The 19,394-nt window shown below is 35.8% G+C and overlaps 1 protein-coding gene and 1 pseudogene across 5 annotated transcripts in view; both read left to right on the top strand.

Annotated features, from left to right (window-relative positions):
- The window catches only part of TPK1 (thiamin pyrophosphokinase 1), a 391,781-nt gene that overhangs the window by 193,115 nt on the left and 179,272 nt on the right, over positions 1-19,394 (top strand). For all 5 annotated transcript variants that reach the window (XM_063708824.1, XM_063708825.1, XM_063708823.1 and 2 more), the window contains exon 5: positions 142-214. In XM_063708824.1, coding sequence (XP_063564894.1) covers positions 142-214 — 73 coding nt within the window. The remainder of the gene's footprint in view (positions 1-141; positions 215-19,394) is intronic.
- On the top strand, positions 435-1,994 carry LOC115935407 (elongation factor 1-alpha 1-like; annotated as a pseudogene).

Raw genomic sequence — 19,394 nt, 5'->3', positions numbered from 1 at the left:
CCTGGCCTCAAGCAGTCCTCCTGCTTCAACCTCTCAGTGTTGGGATTACAGTTGTAAGCCACTGCACTTGGCCACAGTTTTAAAGTTTCAAAAATAAATAGAAATAACTAGTTGACTTACTTTACTTACTGTTTCTTTCAGCTTTTTGCCTGAATTCATCAATGGAGACTTTGATTCTATTAGGCCTGAAGTCAGAGAATACTACGCTACTAAGGTAAATTATAAACACTTTTTTTGTTCAAGATCTTTCTCATATGGTTGCTTTTTCTATGTTTCCAATTGTCATGGTGTATAGGAAAAGAGATTGATAAACTCATTGGTTGGTTACTTTTTATAGTTTTTTTTATTTTAGCAATTGTAACATACATTCAAAATGGAAACTTACACTTTTTCACAAAGGGTTTGCCAGCAGAACACAGGTGTCATGAAAACTACCCCTAAAAGCCAACATGGAAAAGGAAAAGACTCACGTCAACATTATCGTCATTGGACACGTAGATTCGGGCAAGTCCACCACTACTGGCCATCTGATCTACAACTGCGTTGGCATTGACAAAAGAACCATTGAAAAATTTGAGAAGGAGGCTGCTGAGATGGGAAAGGACTCGTTCAAGTTGTGCCTGGGTCTTGGATAAACTGAAAGCTCAGCATGAACGTCGTATCACCGTTGATATCTCCTTGTGGAAATTTGAGACCAGCAAGTACTATATGACTATCATTGATGTCGCAGGACACAGAGACTTCATCAAAAACATGATTACAGGGACATCACAGGCTGACTGTACTGTCCTGATTGTTGCTGCTAGTGTTGGTGAATTTGAAGCTGTTATCTCCCGGAATGGGCAGACCCGAGAGCATGCCCTTCTGGCTTACACACTGGGTGTGAAACAACTAATTGTTGGTATTAACAAAATGGATTCCACTGAGCCACCCTACAGCCAGAAGAGATATGAGGAAATCATTAAGGAAGTCAGCACTTACATTAAGAAAATTGGCTACAACCCTGACACAGTAGAATTTGTGCCAATTTCTAGTTGGAATGGTGACAACATGCTGGAGCCAAGTGCTAACATGCCTTGGTTCAAGGGATGGAAAGTCACCAGTAAGGATGGCAATGCCAGTGGAACCACGCTGTTTGAGGTTCTGGATTGCATCCTACCACCAACTCGTCCAACTGACAAGCCCCTTCACCTGCCCCTCCAGGGGGTCTACAAAATTGGTGGTATTGGTACTGTTTCTATTGGCCGAGTGGAGACTGGCATTCTCAAACCTGGTACGGTGGTCACCTTTGCTCCAGTCACCGTTACAACTGAAGTAAAGTCTGTTGAAATGCACCATGAAGCTTTGAGTGAAGTTTTTCCTGGGGACAGTGTGGGCTTCAGTGTACAGAATGTGTCTCTCAAGGATGTTCATCAAGGCAACATTGCTGGTGACAGCAAAAATGACTCACCAATGGAAGCAGCTGGCTTCATTGCTCAGGTGATTATCTAGAACCATCCAGGCCAAATCAGTGCTGCCTATGCCCCTGTACTGGATTGCCACACGGCTCACATTGCAGGCAAGTTTGCTGAGCTGAAGGAAAAGATTGATCTCTGTTCTGGTAAAAAGCTAGGAGATGGCCCTAAATTCTTGAAGTCGAGTGATGCTAACATCGTTGATATGGTTCCTGGCAAGCCCACGTGTGTTGAGAGCTTCTCAGACTATCCACCTCTGGGTCGCTTTGCTCTTCATGCTATGAGACAGACAGTTGCCATGAGTGTCATCAAAGCAGTGGACAAGAAGGCTGCTGGAGCTGGCATGGTCACCAAGTCTCCCCAGAAAGCTCAGAAAGCTAAATGAATGTTATCCCTAATACCTGCCACCCTGCTCTTGATCAGTGATGGAAGAACGGTGTCAGAACTGTTTGTTTCAATTGGCCATTTACGTTTAGTAGTAAAAGACTGGTTAATGATAACAATGCATTGTAAAATTTTCAGAAGGAAAGGAGAATGTTTTGTGGACCGCCTTGATTTTCTTTTTTGCCTGTGGTAGTTTTAAGTTACTAGTTTTTAAAATCAGTACTTTTTAATGGAAACAACTTGACCAAAAATTTGTCACAGAATTTTGAGACCCATTAAAAAAGTTTAATGAGGAAAAAAAAATGGAAACTTACAAAATGACAAGTTGGAACACAATCTTGGGGAAATTTATCACCATTATGTAAAAATTAATCCTTTAAACATATATATTTAAAAAGAGCTTATAATTTATATATGCTCATTTAATAATACATAATTGTTGCCTATATCCTCATTAATTATTATATATTTCTTATGGATCATTTTAACTTCATTTAATGAATGTACCTTATTTCACTTAACCAATTCCCAATTAATGTACATTTCGGGTGTGCATTTTTTTGCTTTGTAAACTCTGCTAAAATCATCTTTGTAAATGAATTTTTGTAAAAATGCATAATTGTGTATTCATAAGAATTTAGGACTAACGTTAGAAAATTTTCTTTAACATTTAGTTTTCTTGAAATTATTTTTACTACCTGAGGTCAGGAGTTAAAGACCAGCCTGGCCAACATGGTGAAACTCTGTCTCTACTAAAAATACAAAAAATTAGCCGGGTGTTGTGGTGGGCGCCTGTAATCCCAGCTACTCGGGAGGCTGAGGCACGAGAATTGCTTGAACCTGGGAGGCGGAGGTTGCAGTGAGCCAAGATTGCGCCACTGCACTCCAACCTGGGCAACAAGAGTGAAACTCCGTCTCAAAAAAAAAAAAAAAAGAAAAAAAAGAAATTATTATTACTCTGTTTTGAATAAAACTATTCCCTATAACGTGAGATTGATTATAACCTACATCTTTTGAAAAGGTGTTAATTTTCTCAATATTGGGCACATCTTTCAAAGATCCTTGCCACTTAAGAACATATAAATAATCTAATTGGGAATGATATAAGTCACGTGAGAGTGTATTAAAGTAACCAATAATTCAAGGTCTCAGTGGTTTTGGAAGACAATGAAAACTTTTTCAAATAAAAATTGTAGCATTGGTAATTCTTCTAACCACAACACCATCATCTGCGTTTAATTCTAAACTGGCGTTATCAAAGTACACATTGTTTTAAAAAGAAACGTAAGGTATTGAAATCACAAAACTTTAAATTCTTCATGAGGCTTGGGGGGAGATGAGATAAATTCATAAGAGAAGGAACCTTTCTCAGGAAGGAGGGAAGAGAAAAAGGTAGGAAAATGAAAAGAAAGAAGAAAAAGGAAACATGATTCTAGGTGGAAACACAAAGGTGTTGTGCTTATAAGGTATAGCCTGTATGATATGGAAATTCTGGGGCTGGCAGTGAACGCAGGTCTCTGCACATCCCATCTTCTGATCAGACTTTCCCTCAGCAAATGAAGACTGTTCCCAAGTCAGTGTTTGATATTCATGCTCAATTACTTTAACATTGGCATGTTCCTGTTCATTCCCCACAGTCTCACTTCTCATTAACTCCATACCTCAACCTCGTTGGGATGGAAAAGCCACAGCCTTGCTTACAATGCAGAGTTTTATAAATGCATAGATATTAATCATATTTTCAGGAGCAGAAGAAACAGCGAGAGAGGCAGGGACAAGCAGACTCAAAAACAAGTTGAAGATCTGGTTAGGTGTGACTCCTCTCCCCCCTTCTTTAATGCTGCTGGCTTGCCAAAATCAGAAGTGCCAGCCTGATCACATCTATCCAAGATAAGAAAATAGGGGAAGCCAGCCTTTTTATATCTATAGGCAGTAAAATGAGGGTCAAGGATAGAGGAAAAAATTGAGTTAATGCCTCTTGATGAATTTCTCTTATATTTCCATCTTCACTTTATTTTAACCTTAAAAACTATATTATATTTGTTGAGGTTTAGTTTTTAAAGTAAGATTTAGCTGAATCTTCTAATTCTTGAACTACATAGTTCTAGGTTGATACAGTATAATCCACTTTCTTCACGTATCAACGAGTATCAAACTCACTGCTTTGAACTTTTAGGCTAAGTTCCTAGAGGGCACAGATGATGTCTTTTATATAGTTAATGTGCCCTGTAGAGCACATGGTGAGTGTTTGGCTATAGTTTTAATAACCATGACAATTACAACAAGTTAATGCAACATTACACACAATTCATATAAGCCATTATCTCCAACTTAAACAGGCTTTACGCTGCTCTTTCACAATTGAAAGGTGGTTATCTTCATTTTCAAATACACCCCCTCCCCACCTGGTCTGAGTTTGCAATGAAGGTGAAACTGGGGATCTAGTAAAGTGAAGAAATTTAAAATACCAAAACTTTGTTAAAATAAAAAAGTGGATTGTTTAGCCAACATTTCTTGATACAAAGTGTTGAGCCTGGCAACTGGTGTACAGTCCTTAGTTTATAAAGTCCTCGTTTTCAGGTAGCTGTAACATCTTGGTGCTTTCCCTTTTGCCTATTTGTCTTAGTTCGTCTGTGCCTGGTTCACTCCTATTAACTCAGAATGAGGAATATCTCTTACTGATTTTCCTCTTGATATTTTATTTTTCATTTTTCGGGGTCAGTCAGTGCTTCTTTGATTCAAAGCTAAAAATCACCTACTTCAGTCTATCTATTATGCTTACCACCATGTTAATTTTCTGAGAACTTTAGAAGAAACTGTGCTATCTTATCAAACTCCTGATATTCTTTCACTATTGTATTCTGTTGGGTCTTCAATGGATTTAGGAAAGGGAGTTTTAAAATTGTTTCCTTAATATTTAGGGGGTTAAGGAACTAATTGCAGGATTTAGCTAATGCCTTAAAAATTACAGAATATCAAGGGATTGCTATAAATGTAGGTTTATAGGATATGAGTTAAAATATATAAATATAATAAAAAATATGAAATACAGTCAACCCTTGGTATCCAAGGATTCATCCAACAGTGTATGGGGAACCTTGGGACATGCAGGGCCTACTAAGGGACTTAAGCATCCTCAGACTTTGGTGTTCTCTAGGGTCCTGGAGCCAATCCCCTGTGGATATGAAGGGCCTACTGTAGTTTAAAATAGAAGAAATTAAACAATATTCTTTATCCCAATTTTTTGATGAGGGAACTGAGGCCCAGAAAGCTAAGCGACTTCAACAGAATGGCAGAACTAGTGAGAGACAGCTTTAGGATCAATGTCCATGTTTTCTATAAAAAGAATGTTGTTAGAACTGGGACTGGGTCACTGCTACTGCTTCTCAACAGGTAAAGCCTTTGGCCTATGGGGTAAGACAGTTGTTCCTTGCACTGGATATGTAGCATCCCTGGGAATGAATGCTACTATCACTGTCGGTGTGACATAATGTCAACGACATAATCAAATACTTTACATTGTGTTTCCGGTATGTCCCTCTAAACCTTTGATTTTGAGGCAGCAAGGGTAAAGGTGCAATAGTTGGACCAGACCAGGAAAGAGCAAAACCTTATAAACTGATAAATTGTTAAATTACCTATTAACAACAGCTACTTATAAGATATTGGATTGAGCCAAGATAGAACACTGAAGAATCAGAGTGATTTGGTAATATGAAATTAGCAAGGGTATAGGCAAATTTTTAGTATGTCTTTCCTTGTGTTACCAATGAGTATTTTGCCATTCCAGAAAGTGTTGCTATCAACACAAGGCCATGTTCTAGATGGTATGATGAAAACAACCCTAGCATAAGTCAGGAATAGGACTGTAGGTCCAAGTTCTGATTTTATCTTCTCTGTTAATCCTTCCAAGTCTTAGAAGAACATAGCATCAAGAATATTGCAACAAGGTGCCCAAAGACTCATTGTAACTGTGTTTATGAAGACAAGCTTGGTTAAGGGAAACATTGAACCCCTGTATATATGGTGAATGAGGCTAGCAGAAAGGGTGAGTCGATGCTGAACCACAGATTTTCTATTACAGAGATAATAAGATAATTCCAGGTCCCCTGATAATTCTAGCACTATAAACTGGAGGAATGGAGAAAGAAACATAGGCAGATTTTTGTCTCCTGTCTTTCATCATATCTTTTTCCCTCTTGGGAAAGATAAGGGTTTTTTAAAGCAAATTGCATGAATTATTGAAGAATATATCTTATAAAACCAATATTTTTTGTAGTATTTTCCCATTGTCATTGAATACTTGCATGGCCATACCCAAATTTTTGAAGAGTGCTCTCGATGGGCAGGGGTAGTGTATCTAATCTTTAAAAACCAGTGCTCCCTTTTATAAATATAAAATGCTATAAATGTTAGTTGCAGTAGCAGAAAATGTCTCATTATTTTACATTTCATCATAATGGCTATTACCTGTATAAATGTGTTTCAGTTACATTTTAGGGAATTGGGGATTTGGGTTTAAATATAACTTTCTCAGTTAAAATAATTGGAAATTGTCACCTGTTTGGCATTTGAATAGAATGTCTGATTTTTCATAAATGGACTACTGATGATAAGCAGAAAATGCCTATATTTTAATTCCAATTTACAGATGGGGACACTGATTCTCAAATAGTGGGGAGGGCGGGTTATTGGGTGAAGGGTACATTCAAGTGTGGATATCAAATTAACTAATACTTAATCTTGGCTGTTAGCAGTGTGCATTTTAGATTTCAGGCTTTTATAAGTAGTAAAGTGATTGTTTTCTTGAATTAAGTGCAAATTACATTTGTGTTGTTAATTTACATATATGAAAGTCTTACCACCACACGTGAAACTAAATCATGGTGTTATATTCCTGACTTTCTCATGTGCTTATAGTAATGATCTAATAATGGCATACATGTAGAGTTCTCTGGAAATACTAAAGCACTATTTAATATAAGCTGGTAGTGTTTTATTTTACTTCCTAAAATTGTTTGCTTAAGACCTTTTTAATATTTTATTTTTTCTCAGTAACATTGCTTTTTAAAAATATTTTCAAACACTTCCTCTTTGTAAGTGCATAATTTATGAATGTAGATGTAATTCATAATCAGAATTGCTTAGGCTATCCTTTTGAATTTGTTAAAGCCTCAGGTTTGATTCTATTTACATTTCACAGAATCTCCAGTTAAAAACATCTGCATTGATCCACCTAATCTCATGAATCTTATTATTTTCTACTCTTACCTACGTCTCTTTTTCAGTTCTTCTCAGCCACCTGCCAACAACTTTTAGATGAAAAATTAATTAGAGAAAATGACAAACTGGACTGTTAGAAATTGTGAACAGTTAGTAAGTTTGACTATTATACCAAACAGAGGAAACTATACAACATATATAAAGCTCACTCCATTTTTTGATATATTTCTTTAAAAAATGTAAACAAAATGAAACAAAGCCTGGAGTGTAATAAATTTTTAGGCTTAAGCATGAAGTCTAATTAACATATGCTAAGATATGAAGGCTTTGCTAAGGGAATTATAGACAGGCAGTTTCCCTTGACAACTGAGTGACAGGTTCTTCACTTTATATTCCTTAGACTGGCTGTCTAACCCTTATTAGCATCTCACCAAGGGAATGATGAGACTGCCAGGGGAACATTAGGTGAAACTATCTCTTGAATATACCTTAATTCTTATGCTTGCCTCAATCATAGTTCTTTCAAATTGACTTTATTGCCATCGATGTTTTTTGAATCTTGTTTCGTTTGAATTTGTTTAACATACTGAAGGCTTTTAGAAAGGGCGAGACTTTGCCCTTTACATTGAAGAGCTCCCAGTGAGACACACAGGACCTCCAGGGGCACCTGCCTGCCTCTCCTCATTCATCGGATGTTACACTCTGTGTTCTCCAGGGCCTCTGTGACTCTCTCTTTCCTCCTTCGTCTGACTCATGGGATTCTTCCTTCGCCTAAACCAACCAACTATGACAATCTAAAAAGTAATAACAACCAAATATTTTTAGTGCTTAAAATATGCCAGATATTTTTATATGCACTTTCATTTATGAATTCATCCCTTCACAGTTCCCCAGCTGGAGGTGGTGGTTTGTCCCTTGTTTATACTTTCTTGCTGAGTTTGAGATAAACAATTCTATCATCATTTTATTCCTTTTCCCTGTTAACATGTGAACTTCTGGAAGCTGAAGTCTGCGGTCATTCATCCTGGTATCCCCAGTCATTAGTAGGTTCAGATTGAAGTTTATATGAAGAAGGTATCTGATCCCTCTTTTAGAACTGAAACAGAAAAGCACTGGTCCTGCTTTGCTTCATATAAAAAAGATTTCTGTGATCAAATGATTTTGTGAAATTTGCCACATTCTGTATGCCCCTTTTGGCCACATTCTGTATGCCCCTTTTGGAAACCCACTGTGCATGTATCATTTTAAGTAAGTCTGCCAAAAATCTAATTTTACCTTAATATTTCTCAAATGTATTTCACCCCGGAACATTTACTCTTTACCCTACTAAAAATACAAAAAATTGGCCAGGCGTGGTGTCACACACCTGTGATCCCAGCTAATCAGGAGGCTGAGGCATGAGAATCGCTTGGACCCTGGAGACAGAGGTTGCAGTGAGCCGAGATTGTGTCACTGTACTCCAGGCTGGGAGACAGAGTAAGACTCTTTCTCAAAGAAAGAAAGTTTTCTGTCAGTGTAGAAACTATTTACCATTCAAGTTTCCTGATGTCAGCCAAAAGCCAATCTTGCAAGCAGGCCATTTTAAAGACAGCAGTCTCAAGCCTGCTATGCTAAGTTTTCCCTGTGCCCTCTTTTACCGAGAAGTCTGGCTATGGTTTTAGGAAGAAAGCTATCATTTAAAACCCTGTGCTGTTCTAAAAAGATGTTCGACTTCCATTAACAGAAGGGATGACTTTCTTGTTTGAAACACTATAGCTTTCGTTCAATGCCTTGTTGAAAGAAAAGGTTATTTTACAACACATAGGACAATGAAGATTATGCTAGATTAGAATGTCTCTTTAAGTTTGGGAAAGAATGGAGAATTGCTACAAGGTTAAATTGCATTTCTTCTTTTCCTTTATACACCATCTAGATACCAGAAAGAGAATACTAGATTATATTAGGCAATATACTTAGAGTTTTTATACTGTTACTTAGGTTTTTAAGAGTTGAATCTTGTGACATTCTTGCTGAAGAAATCATTCCTTGAAGGCTGTTACTTAATGATTTAAAAAACAACCTTTTTAGCTTGAAAGGTATAAATGTTTCTAGAAGCCTGGTAAATAAAAGGAACAATCTGCCACAGTACACTTTATACAATGAAGAAGAAAGTGGGAATTGGTTATTTTGTGATTATATCTCTGCAGGGAAAAAGATGATATTCATACCTGTATCCACAAACAGAAATCTTTTAGATTTCAGTTTACTTTATGGAACTATTCCCCTTCTTAGCAAATCTGAGAACAAGTTTGAGCTAATTTTAGATCTGTATCTTTGGTTATTTGGAGTATCTGTCATTTTGCTCTATGCCTGCTGTGCCCTTAATCTGGCAGGCAGTTTTTAATTACAGAGTTCCATTTAATGAATGATTATGGACTCTTATTATTAAAGCTTGAATATATTCAATTCTTCCAAGACTCTTGAAAATATCCCCCCAAAATATTTTTAAGTGTATATCTTGCATACTGATGAGAAGAAAGGCAATGTCAGCAATGAATAGGGGAAAATAAAGAAGCTAACATGTTAAAACCCAGTAAAATTTTATCATTGCTATTTGCTAAAGAAAATCCATATCAATATGCCAATATGAAGGTATAGGAAATTATACTTCATGTTTTCAGAGCCAACTTTGAAGATGGTCTTTGATTTCTTCTTACCTCGTTTACTTTACTTTATTGATAGACAACTATTTTGCCCTCTGAGCATGTCCATTTCTTTTCATACTGTCCATTAGCCACTCAGTCCTCAACTGAAAGAACCACTTCCTATCCCTGTTGCACACTCCAAAATTATCTAAACTTTCTCTTTCCTTCTCCTCCAATGGAAATCATCTTTCCCATAATGAAACAGATTTCTGTTTGCTATTAAGGAGCAGGTAAATCAATTCAGTTAATTCACAGCAAGAAATCCATGGTGAATTGTCTCTCCTAAAATTACTTATATTTTAAAAGGATGAACTGTTCATCCTTATATACTACTAATAGGAATACATATTTTTACAAATTTCCTAGAAAGTACTCTGGCATCAAATATCAAGGAACCTGAAAATGCTCTCATAATTTTCCCAGTAATTTTATTTCCAGAATTCATTTCTAAGAAAATAACCGGAACCAAACATTTATACGCAGAGATGTTGATTGTAATGGTATGTTTAAAAGAAAAAGAAAAAGTCAACTTATGTCATAAATATAATAAAGATAATGATAATGTAATGAGTTGAAGAAGGAGGAAAAAGGGAGAGAGGGATAGATAAGCATTCATTGCCCATTTTCAGGAGGCTGCGAAAACCATGAAAATTTCTAAGTCTTCGGATGTAGCATGGTCATGTGGGGTCATCATGTCTGCCTAACAGCTAGTGAATGTTCAGGTATTTTAAAACTAGAGAATAATAGCTAAATAAATGTTCCTATAAATTGTAAAGGCATTTTTCTGCTTAGTCGTGCCCAAATAACAAAAGTTTAATTAAGCAGGGTACTAATCAAAGTACAAAGCAAGACAGGTTCAGATCCCACACAGTGTTCCTATCAATTGTGTGACCTTGGGCAAGTTATTTAATCTCTGGGAACTACAGTCTGCATATTTTAAAATGTGATAATTGCACTTGCCTTATAAGGTTATTATGGGGATTCAGAAATGTAATTCATGTAAAGTGATTCATATCTCATATACTAAATGTACTCAAATATTCTTATTAATGTTACTCATTTAGTGAGGGAGACAGTTGTCAATAGATCACATCCTTTAAAGTTGGATACTTTAAAGGTTATCTTATTTATCAGAGTATTAGGCTATATTTGGTTGGAGAATTTTAGTTTATTGAAAAGAATCTTAGAGTTTATTAGCTATATATACATTGTATTTAATTATACTAGGTAAGGGTCTATATGCAAGTCACTGGAAATAAATTTTCAAAATTGATGTGTATGATACCTAGGAGGAAGTAGCACTTATAAGTTCCTAACCTTATAAACTCAGTCCATAAAGTTACAGTAGATGTCTCAGAGCCCCATAACATCTTGCCAGGATAATTTGCACAAGTGTTTTCTGTCCTGGATAAATGGATGGGTACTAAATGATGACTTGACCTAAAATGAATAAGCTAATAGGAAACTTGGGCATGTTTTCACCAGACTTACCTCCTTGCCTTTTGTTTTATGAAGCCAAGTCTCTCTGGATATAGTCCATGAAATAACAATTATTATGTTATTACAATTTTTTTCAAAGGATCTGTTTTCTTTCCCATTAAAGAATTTTAGAGGAGTCAGCATAGTATAACCTGATAGGTTTTATGTATGTAAAATGTATAAACTCATTAACCTATATTAGTTAAATTATTGGCAGACAGTAAATTAAGTAATTGAGAATGACAGTCTAATGGCTTTTGCATTGGTCTTTTGAAATTAGGTTGATTATTGACACTCATTGCCTTATTATGTAATAATTTCTTTCAGTTGTCAGTAAATTAAAAATAGTTTTGCAAATATTGACACAAAGTTCTTTGGAGAATATTAATATTTTGCTCACTGTAGTAAACTTTGATGTGAGGTGGTCTGCCTGTAACATCTGCTGTTTCTAAAGATTCTTCCCAGGTTCTGAGGTGAGCATCTGATATGTATTCATCACTATGCATCATCTCATTTAATCTTAACAGCAATTCCGGTTTTTATATTAGTTCTATTACAGATGGAGCTATGAAGTTCAGAGGGATTTTTTTTCAATCTAAGCCTTTTTCCTCATATTAAATTTCTTACAATATACAGCATTTAGTTGTATATGGACAATATCTAATTGTTGGCCTAGAATAAGGGTTGGTTGGTAAACTAGTAATACAACTCGCAGGCCAAATATGGCTTGATAGCTGTTTTTGTAGTTTTGGCAAGCTAAGAATGGTTTTTACATTCTTAAAAGTTGAAAAAAAATCAAATGAAAATTTTATAACATGAAAATAGTATGCAAGTTAAATTTCAGTTTTATTAGAACACAGCCATTTCCATTCATTTATTTATTAGCTTCAGAGTCTTTCATGCTACACAGGTAGAGTTGACTAGTTTGGACACAGGCCCTATGGCCTGCAGAGTTGAAAAAATTACTATCTGGCCCTTTATAGGAAAAGTTTGCTGATCCCTTGCCTAGAGGGATAACTTATCTCATCTGCTGTGCCTTTATAAATGACTTTATTCGTTATTGATTGCTTACCAATTGCTACATACCGTGTTGGGCTCTTGTCCTGGGAATATGGTCGTAAACAAAGGAATACAGTGGGTAGCTTCAAGGAGCTTACAGCTTAAAGCTTATGTTTCAATTAATATTTTAATAGTCATAGGGTAGATTAATAATTTTATCATATAGAATATGATATTGGTTATTCTAATAAAATATGTTAATACTCATAAGGTAGACTTTCATACTCATATAGATCTAAGTAATTAATATACTAATAAAATATTAGGTTAATCCAATAGTAAAATTATTTGGTTAAAATAAATATTCACCATAAACCTTACTGTTTGATCCTCTTTCTTTTTAAAAAATGCATACATATACCACACTGAACATAAACCTATCCCTCAGATGATTTGTGATTTTTATTGTGATTAGGACCATATATTACAAGCATATATTTTATGTTTGCTATAGCTCTAGATGTTGGCAGTATGGGAAATTGAGCTGAACCCTGATCATTCCACAGCATGTTCCGAAAACTGTTTATTGTTAATTTTTTGCCAAGTTCTTAATACCAGTTTTTTTCTTGTCATTTTTTTTTAAAAACAAGTTAAAACTTATTCAAACATATTCTGAATTTTTTCTGTAGTACTTTATACTACTGCATTTGTTAACCTCGATGTGCATGTATATTTCAATTTTCCTTACTGGATGTTAGTTTTGTTAACACTAATGTATTTTAAACTTTACTTAATTGCATATGAAACGCTAATTTTTGTTATTTTAAGAATCTGCATTAATTGTGTCCAAATAGAAAAGAGTTATTTAATTTCCTCAAGGCAGCATTAGTATATAGTGAGTAAAAAACAAGTGTTTCTTCTCTGTGTGAGACTCATTTTCTGGTTTATATGTGTTTATGAGAAAAATACCATTATTTTCATGAGGAGAGAAATGGTTTTAATTCAATCATCATTTGTCTAGCCACTGAACGTCTATTGACTTATTGATATGTGCCCATAGTAACCTAGTGACTGAGAGTGCAGATGTCAGTTTCCCTGTATGCATGGAGTGTTGCGTTTACACTTTCTGCCTGAAGATCCTGTTTTCCCCAAATAATAGACAAGATTTGCCAGACGAGAATTTTTGCGTGTGTATGTGTGAGATTGAGTTGTACCACTTTAATTTGTTCCATGAGTATCCCTTTGTAAAATACTACTTCTGTTTTAGTAAGTTTTTTGCCTCTTTCTGTTCTTCAGTCTCCTCAAACCTGATGAATGATCATGTTGACGATTAGGATTAAATTACCTTATTTGTAACTTTCTGCACCTTTAATATTTGCTTTCAAATTTTGTTTTTGGAGACCTTAGGGCATTCATCATTTTAATGTGAACTTGTGATATTTCCTTTATCACTGTGAGTTATTTCAGATTGTTATTATTGAACTTGGTATTCAGCTTGTTATTATATCTTTTCAATTCAATTTTTATTATTTTTGTTATTACAGCCAAGTATAATGGAACATATCTTTATAATGTATTATTTATTAAAACTTTTTGGCAGGTCTCTAGTTTCATACTTAAGTCAAATGAAAGTTTAAGGAAAATTTACATGTGGAAGAAAATTTCTTTTTTGTATTACCAGGTTGTTCCTAAATTCTGTCTTTTCCATGATGTATATATGTGTGTGCACATACATGTGTGTATTTATATGTAAAATTTGCAATTTTGGTCCCTATTTTACTTAATTTACAGTTGTTTCTGGCTAATTTTCAATTATGTCCTAGGACCTTTTAGATAATACCAAGGATAAAACACTTGCTAAGGTATTAATTCTATGTGTTTTATGGTAAAATTATGTATGTCATTATAAACTCTTATCTTGTGCTGAAATGGCTGAAGAAGGTAGAACACTATTATAATGACAATACTTGATTAGCACAAATTCATTACCCAACCTGATAATGAGTTTGCTAATACCACGCCAACATATCATGTCTTTAGGGACCATGGCTTTCCCAATCTGTAGATCTATACCCTTTTCAATGTTTATCTTCCCTTGGCCTCCCAATGTACATAGTCTTTAAGTTTTTGGTTGTTAAATTCCTAGATACTGACCTGGGCATGGCAGGCAAGAACCTAAATATTTAATCCACCTAGTAGTAATTTTCATGTCTAAATGCAGATAAAACATTGAAATGGGCCAAGTGTGGTGGCTCATGCCTGTAATTCCAGCACTTTGGGAGGCTGAGGCGGGCGGATCACGAGGTCAAGAGATCAAAACCATCCTGGCCAAAATGGTGAAACCCTGTCTCTACTAAAAATACAAAAATTAGCTGGGCATGGTGGCGTACGCCTGTAGTTCCAGCTACTCGGGAGGCGAGGCAGGAGAACTGCTTGAACCCAGGAGGTGGAGGTTGCAGTGAGCCAAGATCGTGCCTTTGCACTCCAGCCTGGGTGACAGAGCCAGACTCCATCTCAAAAAAAATTAAATAAATAAACAAAACATTGAAATGAAAAAAGAAGTCATTTGTTAGGTGTCTTCTGTTTCAGCCCTACCATATAAATGAATATTTTCTTCATCTGTGGGAAGGCTGGTGGTAAGAACTGCTTATACTGCAAGCAATGAAAAATAGCTTTAACCACACAAAATAAAACAATTATTTATTCACATAACTGAAAAGGATAGAGGAGAATTCAGCTTCACTGAGGCTTGATGGGCTACCAAAGCAGCCCCCAGGTACTGGTTTCTTGTTTCTTAACTCTTTGACCCGCACTGCTAGCTTCATTCTCAGGTGCCACATTGTGGATCTCTGGCTCTAGGCTGTCCTCTTGTGTTGTAGACTGGCTGCCATCTCAACATGTCTTTCTACTGAAGAGCAGAAGTCTCTTGCAGGGTTGATGCACACACCCCAGCAATTCTTGTGCTCTCTTTGGCCCAAATTGTGGCTTGTACTCATCTCCAAACAATTTGCAGTGGATAAGGGGATAAATTATGTCGATCATCTTTACCAGTCCTGATACCTCCAGTATCTAATTGTATACTTGAGAGAGGGTAAATAAATATTCAAAGAAAAGTCAGGTGCTAGTATCTCATAAAGAGGAGGAATGCATGCTGGGGATGTAGTATCTTTTTTTACTGTATAGGAGTCCCCTTTTTCCACAGGGGATATGTTCCAAGATCCTTAGTGGGTGCCTGGTACCACAGATAGTACTGAACTCTATATACACTGTTTTCCTATGCATACATACTTTTGATAAAATTTAATTTGTAAATTAGTAAGATTAGCAGTAATAACTAGTAATAAAATAGAACATTGATAAGAATAGACTGAAATAAAAGTTATGTAAATGTGATTCTCTCTCAAAATATCTGATTGGATTATACTCACCTGTTTTTGGGCAGCTGTTGATTGTGGGTAACTGAAACCCTGGAGCTCAAAACCATGGAAAAGGGGGGACCACTGTACTTGTTCTGGTGAAGTGTTCATCCTAAGAACTTGAAGAAAATGGAAGAAATAAAAAGGATGCTATCTTCATATTACCATGACAAATTAATCTATTGCAAGTTTCCATTTTAGCTGGGACTATATGTTTTGTCTGTATGTTTTTAGCATTGATGTCAAAAAGGCTTGCAGTTGGGTGTATTTGTGAGGTGAGGTAGGGTACAGATCAATTCCAGTAGTCTCACTTTAACATACAGAGGAATGAAAAATGCCAATCAAAGAATATGACAAGTATTCACCTGTCACCTATTTGAGTTTAGCCTCAAAATATTTTATTAGCATTCATCTATTACAAGAATGTTAAACTAAACTGCTTGTTTAATTATTTTTAATTGGGAAAAGTCTTCTATTGATTAATTTAGGCTACCAGGAGATTGAGGTGCCAGTCCAGCTGAAAAGTATAGACTATAGCTGATAAGGTTTGGCTGGGTTCCCACCCAAAATCTCATCTTGAATTGAATCCCCATAATCCTTATAATCTGCACGTGTCAACGGAGAAACCAGCTGGAGGTAATTGAATCATGGCAGTGGTTTCCTTCATGATGTTCTCCTAATAGTGAGTTCTCATGAGATCTGATGATTTAATAAGCATGTGGCAGTTCCTCCTCCATTTGTTTTCCTTCCTGCCACCCTGTGTAGAAGGTGCCTTGTTTCCCCTTTGCCTTCTGCCATGATTGTAAGTTTCCTGAACTTACAGTGCTGAAGTGTGAGTCAGTTATGCCTCTTTCTTTTATAAATTATCCAGGCTCAGGCAGTTCTTTGTAGCAGTGTGAAAGTGGACTAATATATTTGCAGCTTTATAATTTTAGGAAATAACAAAATGTTCCTTTTGTCATTGTCAATAGTATTTTGTCACCAAGGTACAATATGTAAAACGTATACTGCTATTCAAACATATGGCATGAGACATCTGCATTATAGCAAATATTCATTCATTTATTGAGTAAATATTTACTGAGTGCTTACTATGTGCTGTTTGAGGTACTCAGGATAAAACAGAAAACAAAACTGAGGATTAGCCCTGCCTCCTGGTATAAAGAGACAATAAATAATATGTAATGTGTTAGAAAGTGTTATTTCCTTTGGAGAAAACAGAAAATTCTGAGTAGGGTAAGGGCAGTCGGGACAGTCAAGATCAAGCTTGCTAGGTTTGGGCAGAGGGAAGTGCGTGAAGTCACAGTTTTAAGTAGGGTAATCAGGGTGTGCCTCATTAAGAGGTGAAATTTTAACAAAGATTAGATGAAGGAAAGAAGTTATGAAGACCTTTTATATCTACGTCTTATTTAAGTTCAACAGCTACTTTTTGATATGAATTGTATCCTCTCCATATTTCACTTAAGAATCATAAGAGGCTGGGGCAGTATAAAATTAGGGAGAGTTGGAAATTTTCTCGTTCGTGCAGATTTGGTAAACAATCGAATTGTAGAAAATGACAGCTCTTTGTGTGTGGTTGGTACATATAAGTGAAATCTTCAGTTCAGTTTGTGTTGAGGATATATGGCATATTTGAGTGTGCTCCTGGCAGTTTGAGGGTTCTGAATTTCTAGGAGAAGGGAGTAGAGTTCGAGGTGGGAGCTGTTTTGACTGTATTTGCACAGCAAGCACATACAGTATGTACATAGCAACATACACGTAGTGTACTTTTTCTTGTGCGGCGGTGGTGGTGGTCAGAGAGACTAGGAGTGGAGAAGCCCCAGCCACCTCTTGCCGTTGTTCTTTCTTTGAGAGATGATTCTATTTAGTCAGCAATTAATGTGTTCTTCCTACACCTTTCATTCCTAATTATTTTTGCCTTTAATTTTTATATTTTTTCATTTATTAGCTCATTGATTTAACAGATGTTAGATGACTAATATTTGTCTTTAGTGATTATCATCATTGAAGTCATAATATTTTACATTTATTTAATACCTTTATATCTCATAGCACATAGATTTGCATATATGTGTATATATAAAATTTTATGTGAATGATCTAGTGTAGAACCTTCAGGAAATATTTATAATTATTATTGCCATTTTTCTAAGTAAGTTATTATTTCTCATGAGTTCCAATCCATCTCATAATATAGGTTTCACAGCATGATTTATCTATTTTCTGAATCTTCATTACTTACAGGATACCATGTAAGAAAATAGTGTTTCTTTCCCTGCCTCTGTATATGATTATTTCTCATATACATGTAGCAGCTTTAAGAATAACAGCTTTGTTGATGAAACTAGAACCAATGGCATTTGAATTGTTTAAAAACTGCAGGAAAATCATTGCAAGTTCTTTGTCATTTTGACATAAATCATCTTGAGGAATTATTTTCTTGTAAAAATCACACTCTAATATTTGAAAACATTTATAATACTTAATGCTTTATGGCATTTTCTTAATAAAATATCTTGCTTTTGCAGACTTATTTTTTGATATATGTTCATTTAGTTTGGTTTTGGTCGAGAATATGCCTTGTCTTGTACTGATATTCAGATGCCCACTGCTAATGTTTTGGTTAAGGATTCTGTTCCCACCTGTCCTAGTCAGTGTTGGGCTGAGATGTGGATGCAGCTGGGCAACACATGGTTATCGCCTCTGTGAGTGTCTACTGAAGCTGAGAGGGATAGGTTATATGTTACTGGGTATAAATCTGGATCCTAAATATCTCAGGATCAATGGAATGGAGATAAGAAAATGAAACAGAGTTTTCTAATTTAAATGAAATGTATGACCTTTTCTATACAATCTTAAGAAGGTACTACTAAGACCAGTTACAAGACAGTACAGGGAGATATACTTGATACAATAATTTTATGGAATTTTAATAGAATTATTGAGAAATGCAATGGGCTAGTTAGAAATTTCCTGTCACTATAAATTTGTACCAGCTTAGTGTGAGGGATAAAGAAAGGACTCAATTTGATCATATACCAAATGTTTAATGTATGCTTACTGTGTATTATTCGTTGTTCTAGGTACTGGGGATATCAAAGTAAATCAACACTGACCCCACTCCTTAGTAATAAGCACGAAATGACTTTAAAAATAGTATGAAATTATATTAGTCCATTCTCATGCTGATATGAAGGAATACCTGAGACTGGGTATAAAGGAAAGAGGTTTAATTGACTCACAGTTCCACATTGCTGGGGATGACTCAGGAAACTTACAATCATGGCAGAAGGCCAAGAAGAAGCAAGCACCTTCTAAACAGGGTGGTATGATGGAGTGAGAGCAAACAGGGGAAATGCAAGATGCTTATAAAACCTTCATACCTTATCAGACTTATTCACTATCACAAGAACAGCATGGGGGAGACTGCCACCATGATTCAATTACTTCCCACCAGGACCTTCCCATGACTTGTGGGGATTATGGGGTTTACAATTCAAGATGTGGTTTAGGTGGTGACACAACCAAACCATATCATGCTGGCCCTGGCTCCTCCCATATCTCATGTCCTCACATTTCAAAACACAATCATTCCTTCCCAAGAGTCCCCCCAAAGTCTTAACTCATTCCCGCATGAACTCAAAAGTCCAAGTCCAAATCTGAGATAAGGCAAGTCCCTTCTGCTTATGAACATGTAAAATCAAAAGCAAGTTAGTTACTTCCTAGTGAGTAAATATACACATTCCAAATGGGAG

Source organism: Gorilla gorilla, chromosome 6 (genome assembly GCF_029281585.2).
Source record: "Gorilla gorilla gorilla isolate KB3781 chromosome 6, NHGRI_mGorGor1-v2.1_pri, whole genome shotgun sequence".
Classification (NCBI taxonomy): Eukaryota; Metazoa; Chordata; class Mammalia; order Primates; family Hominidae; genus Gorilla; species Gorilla gorilla.
This window is presented reverse-complemented; position numbering and strand designations above follow the sequence as displayed.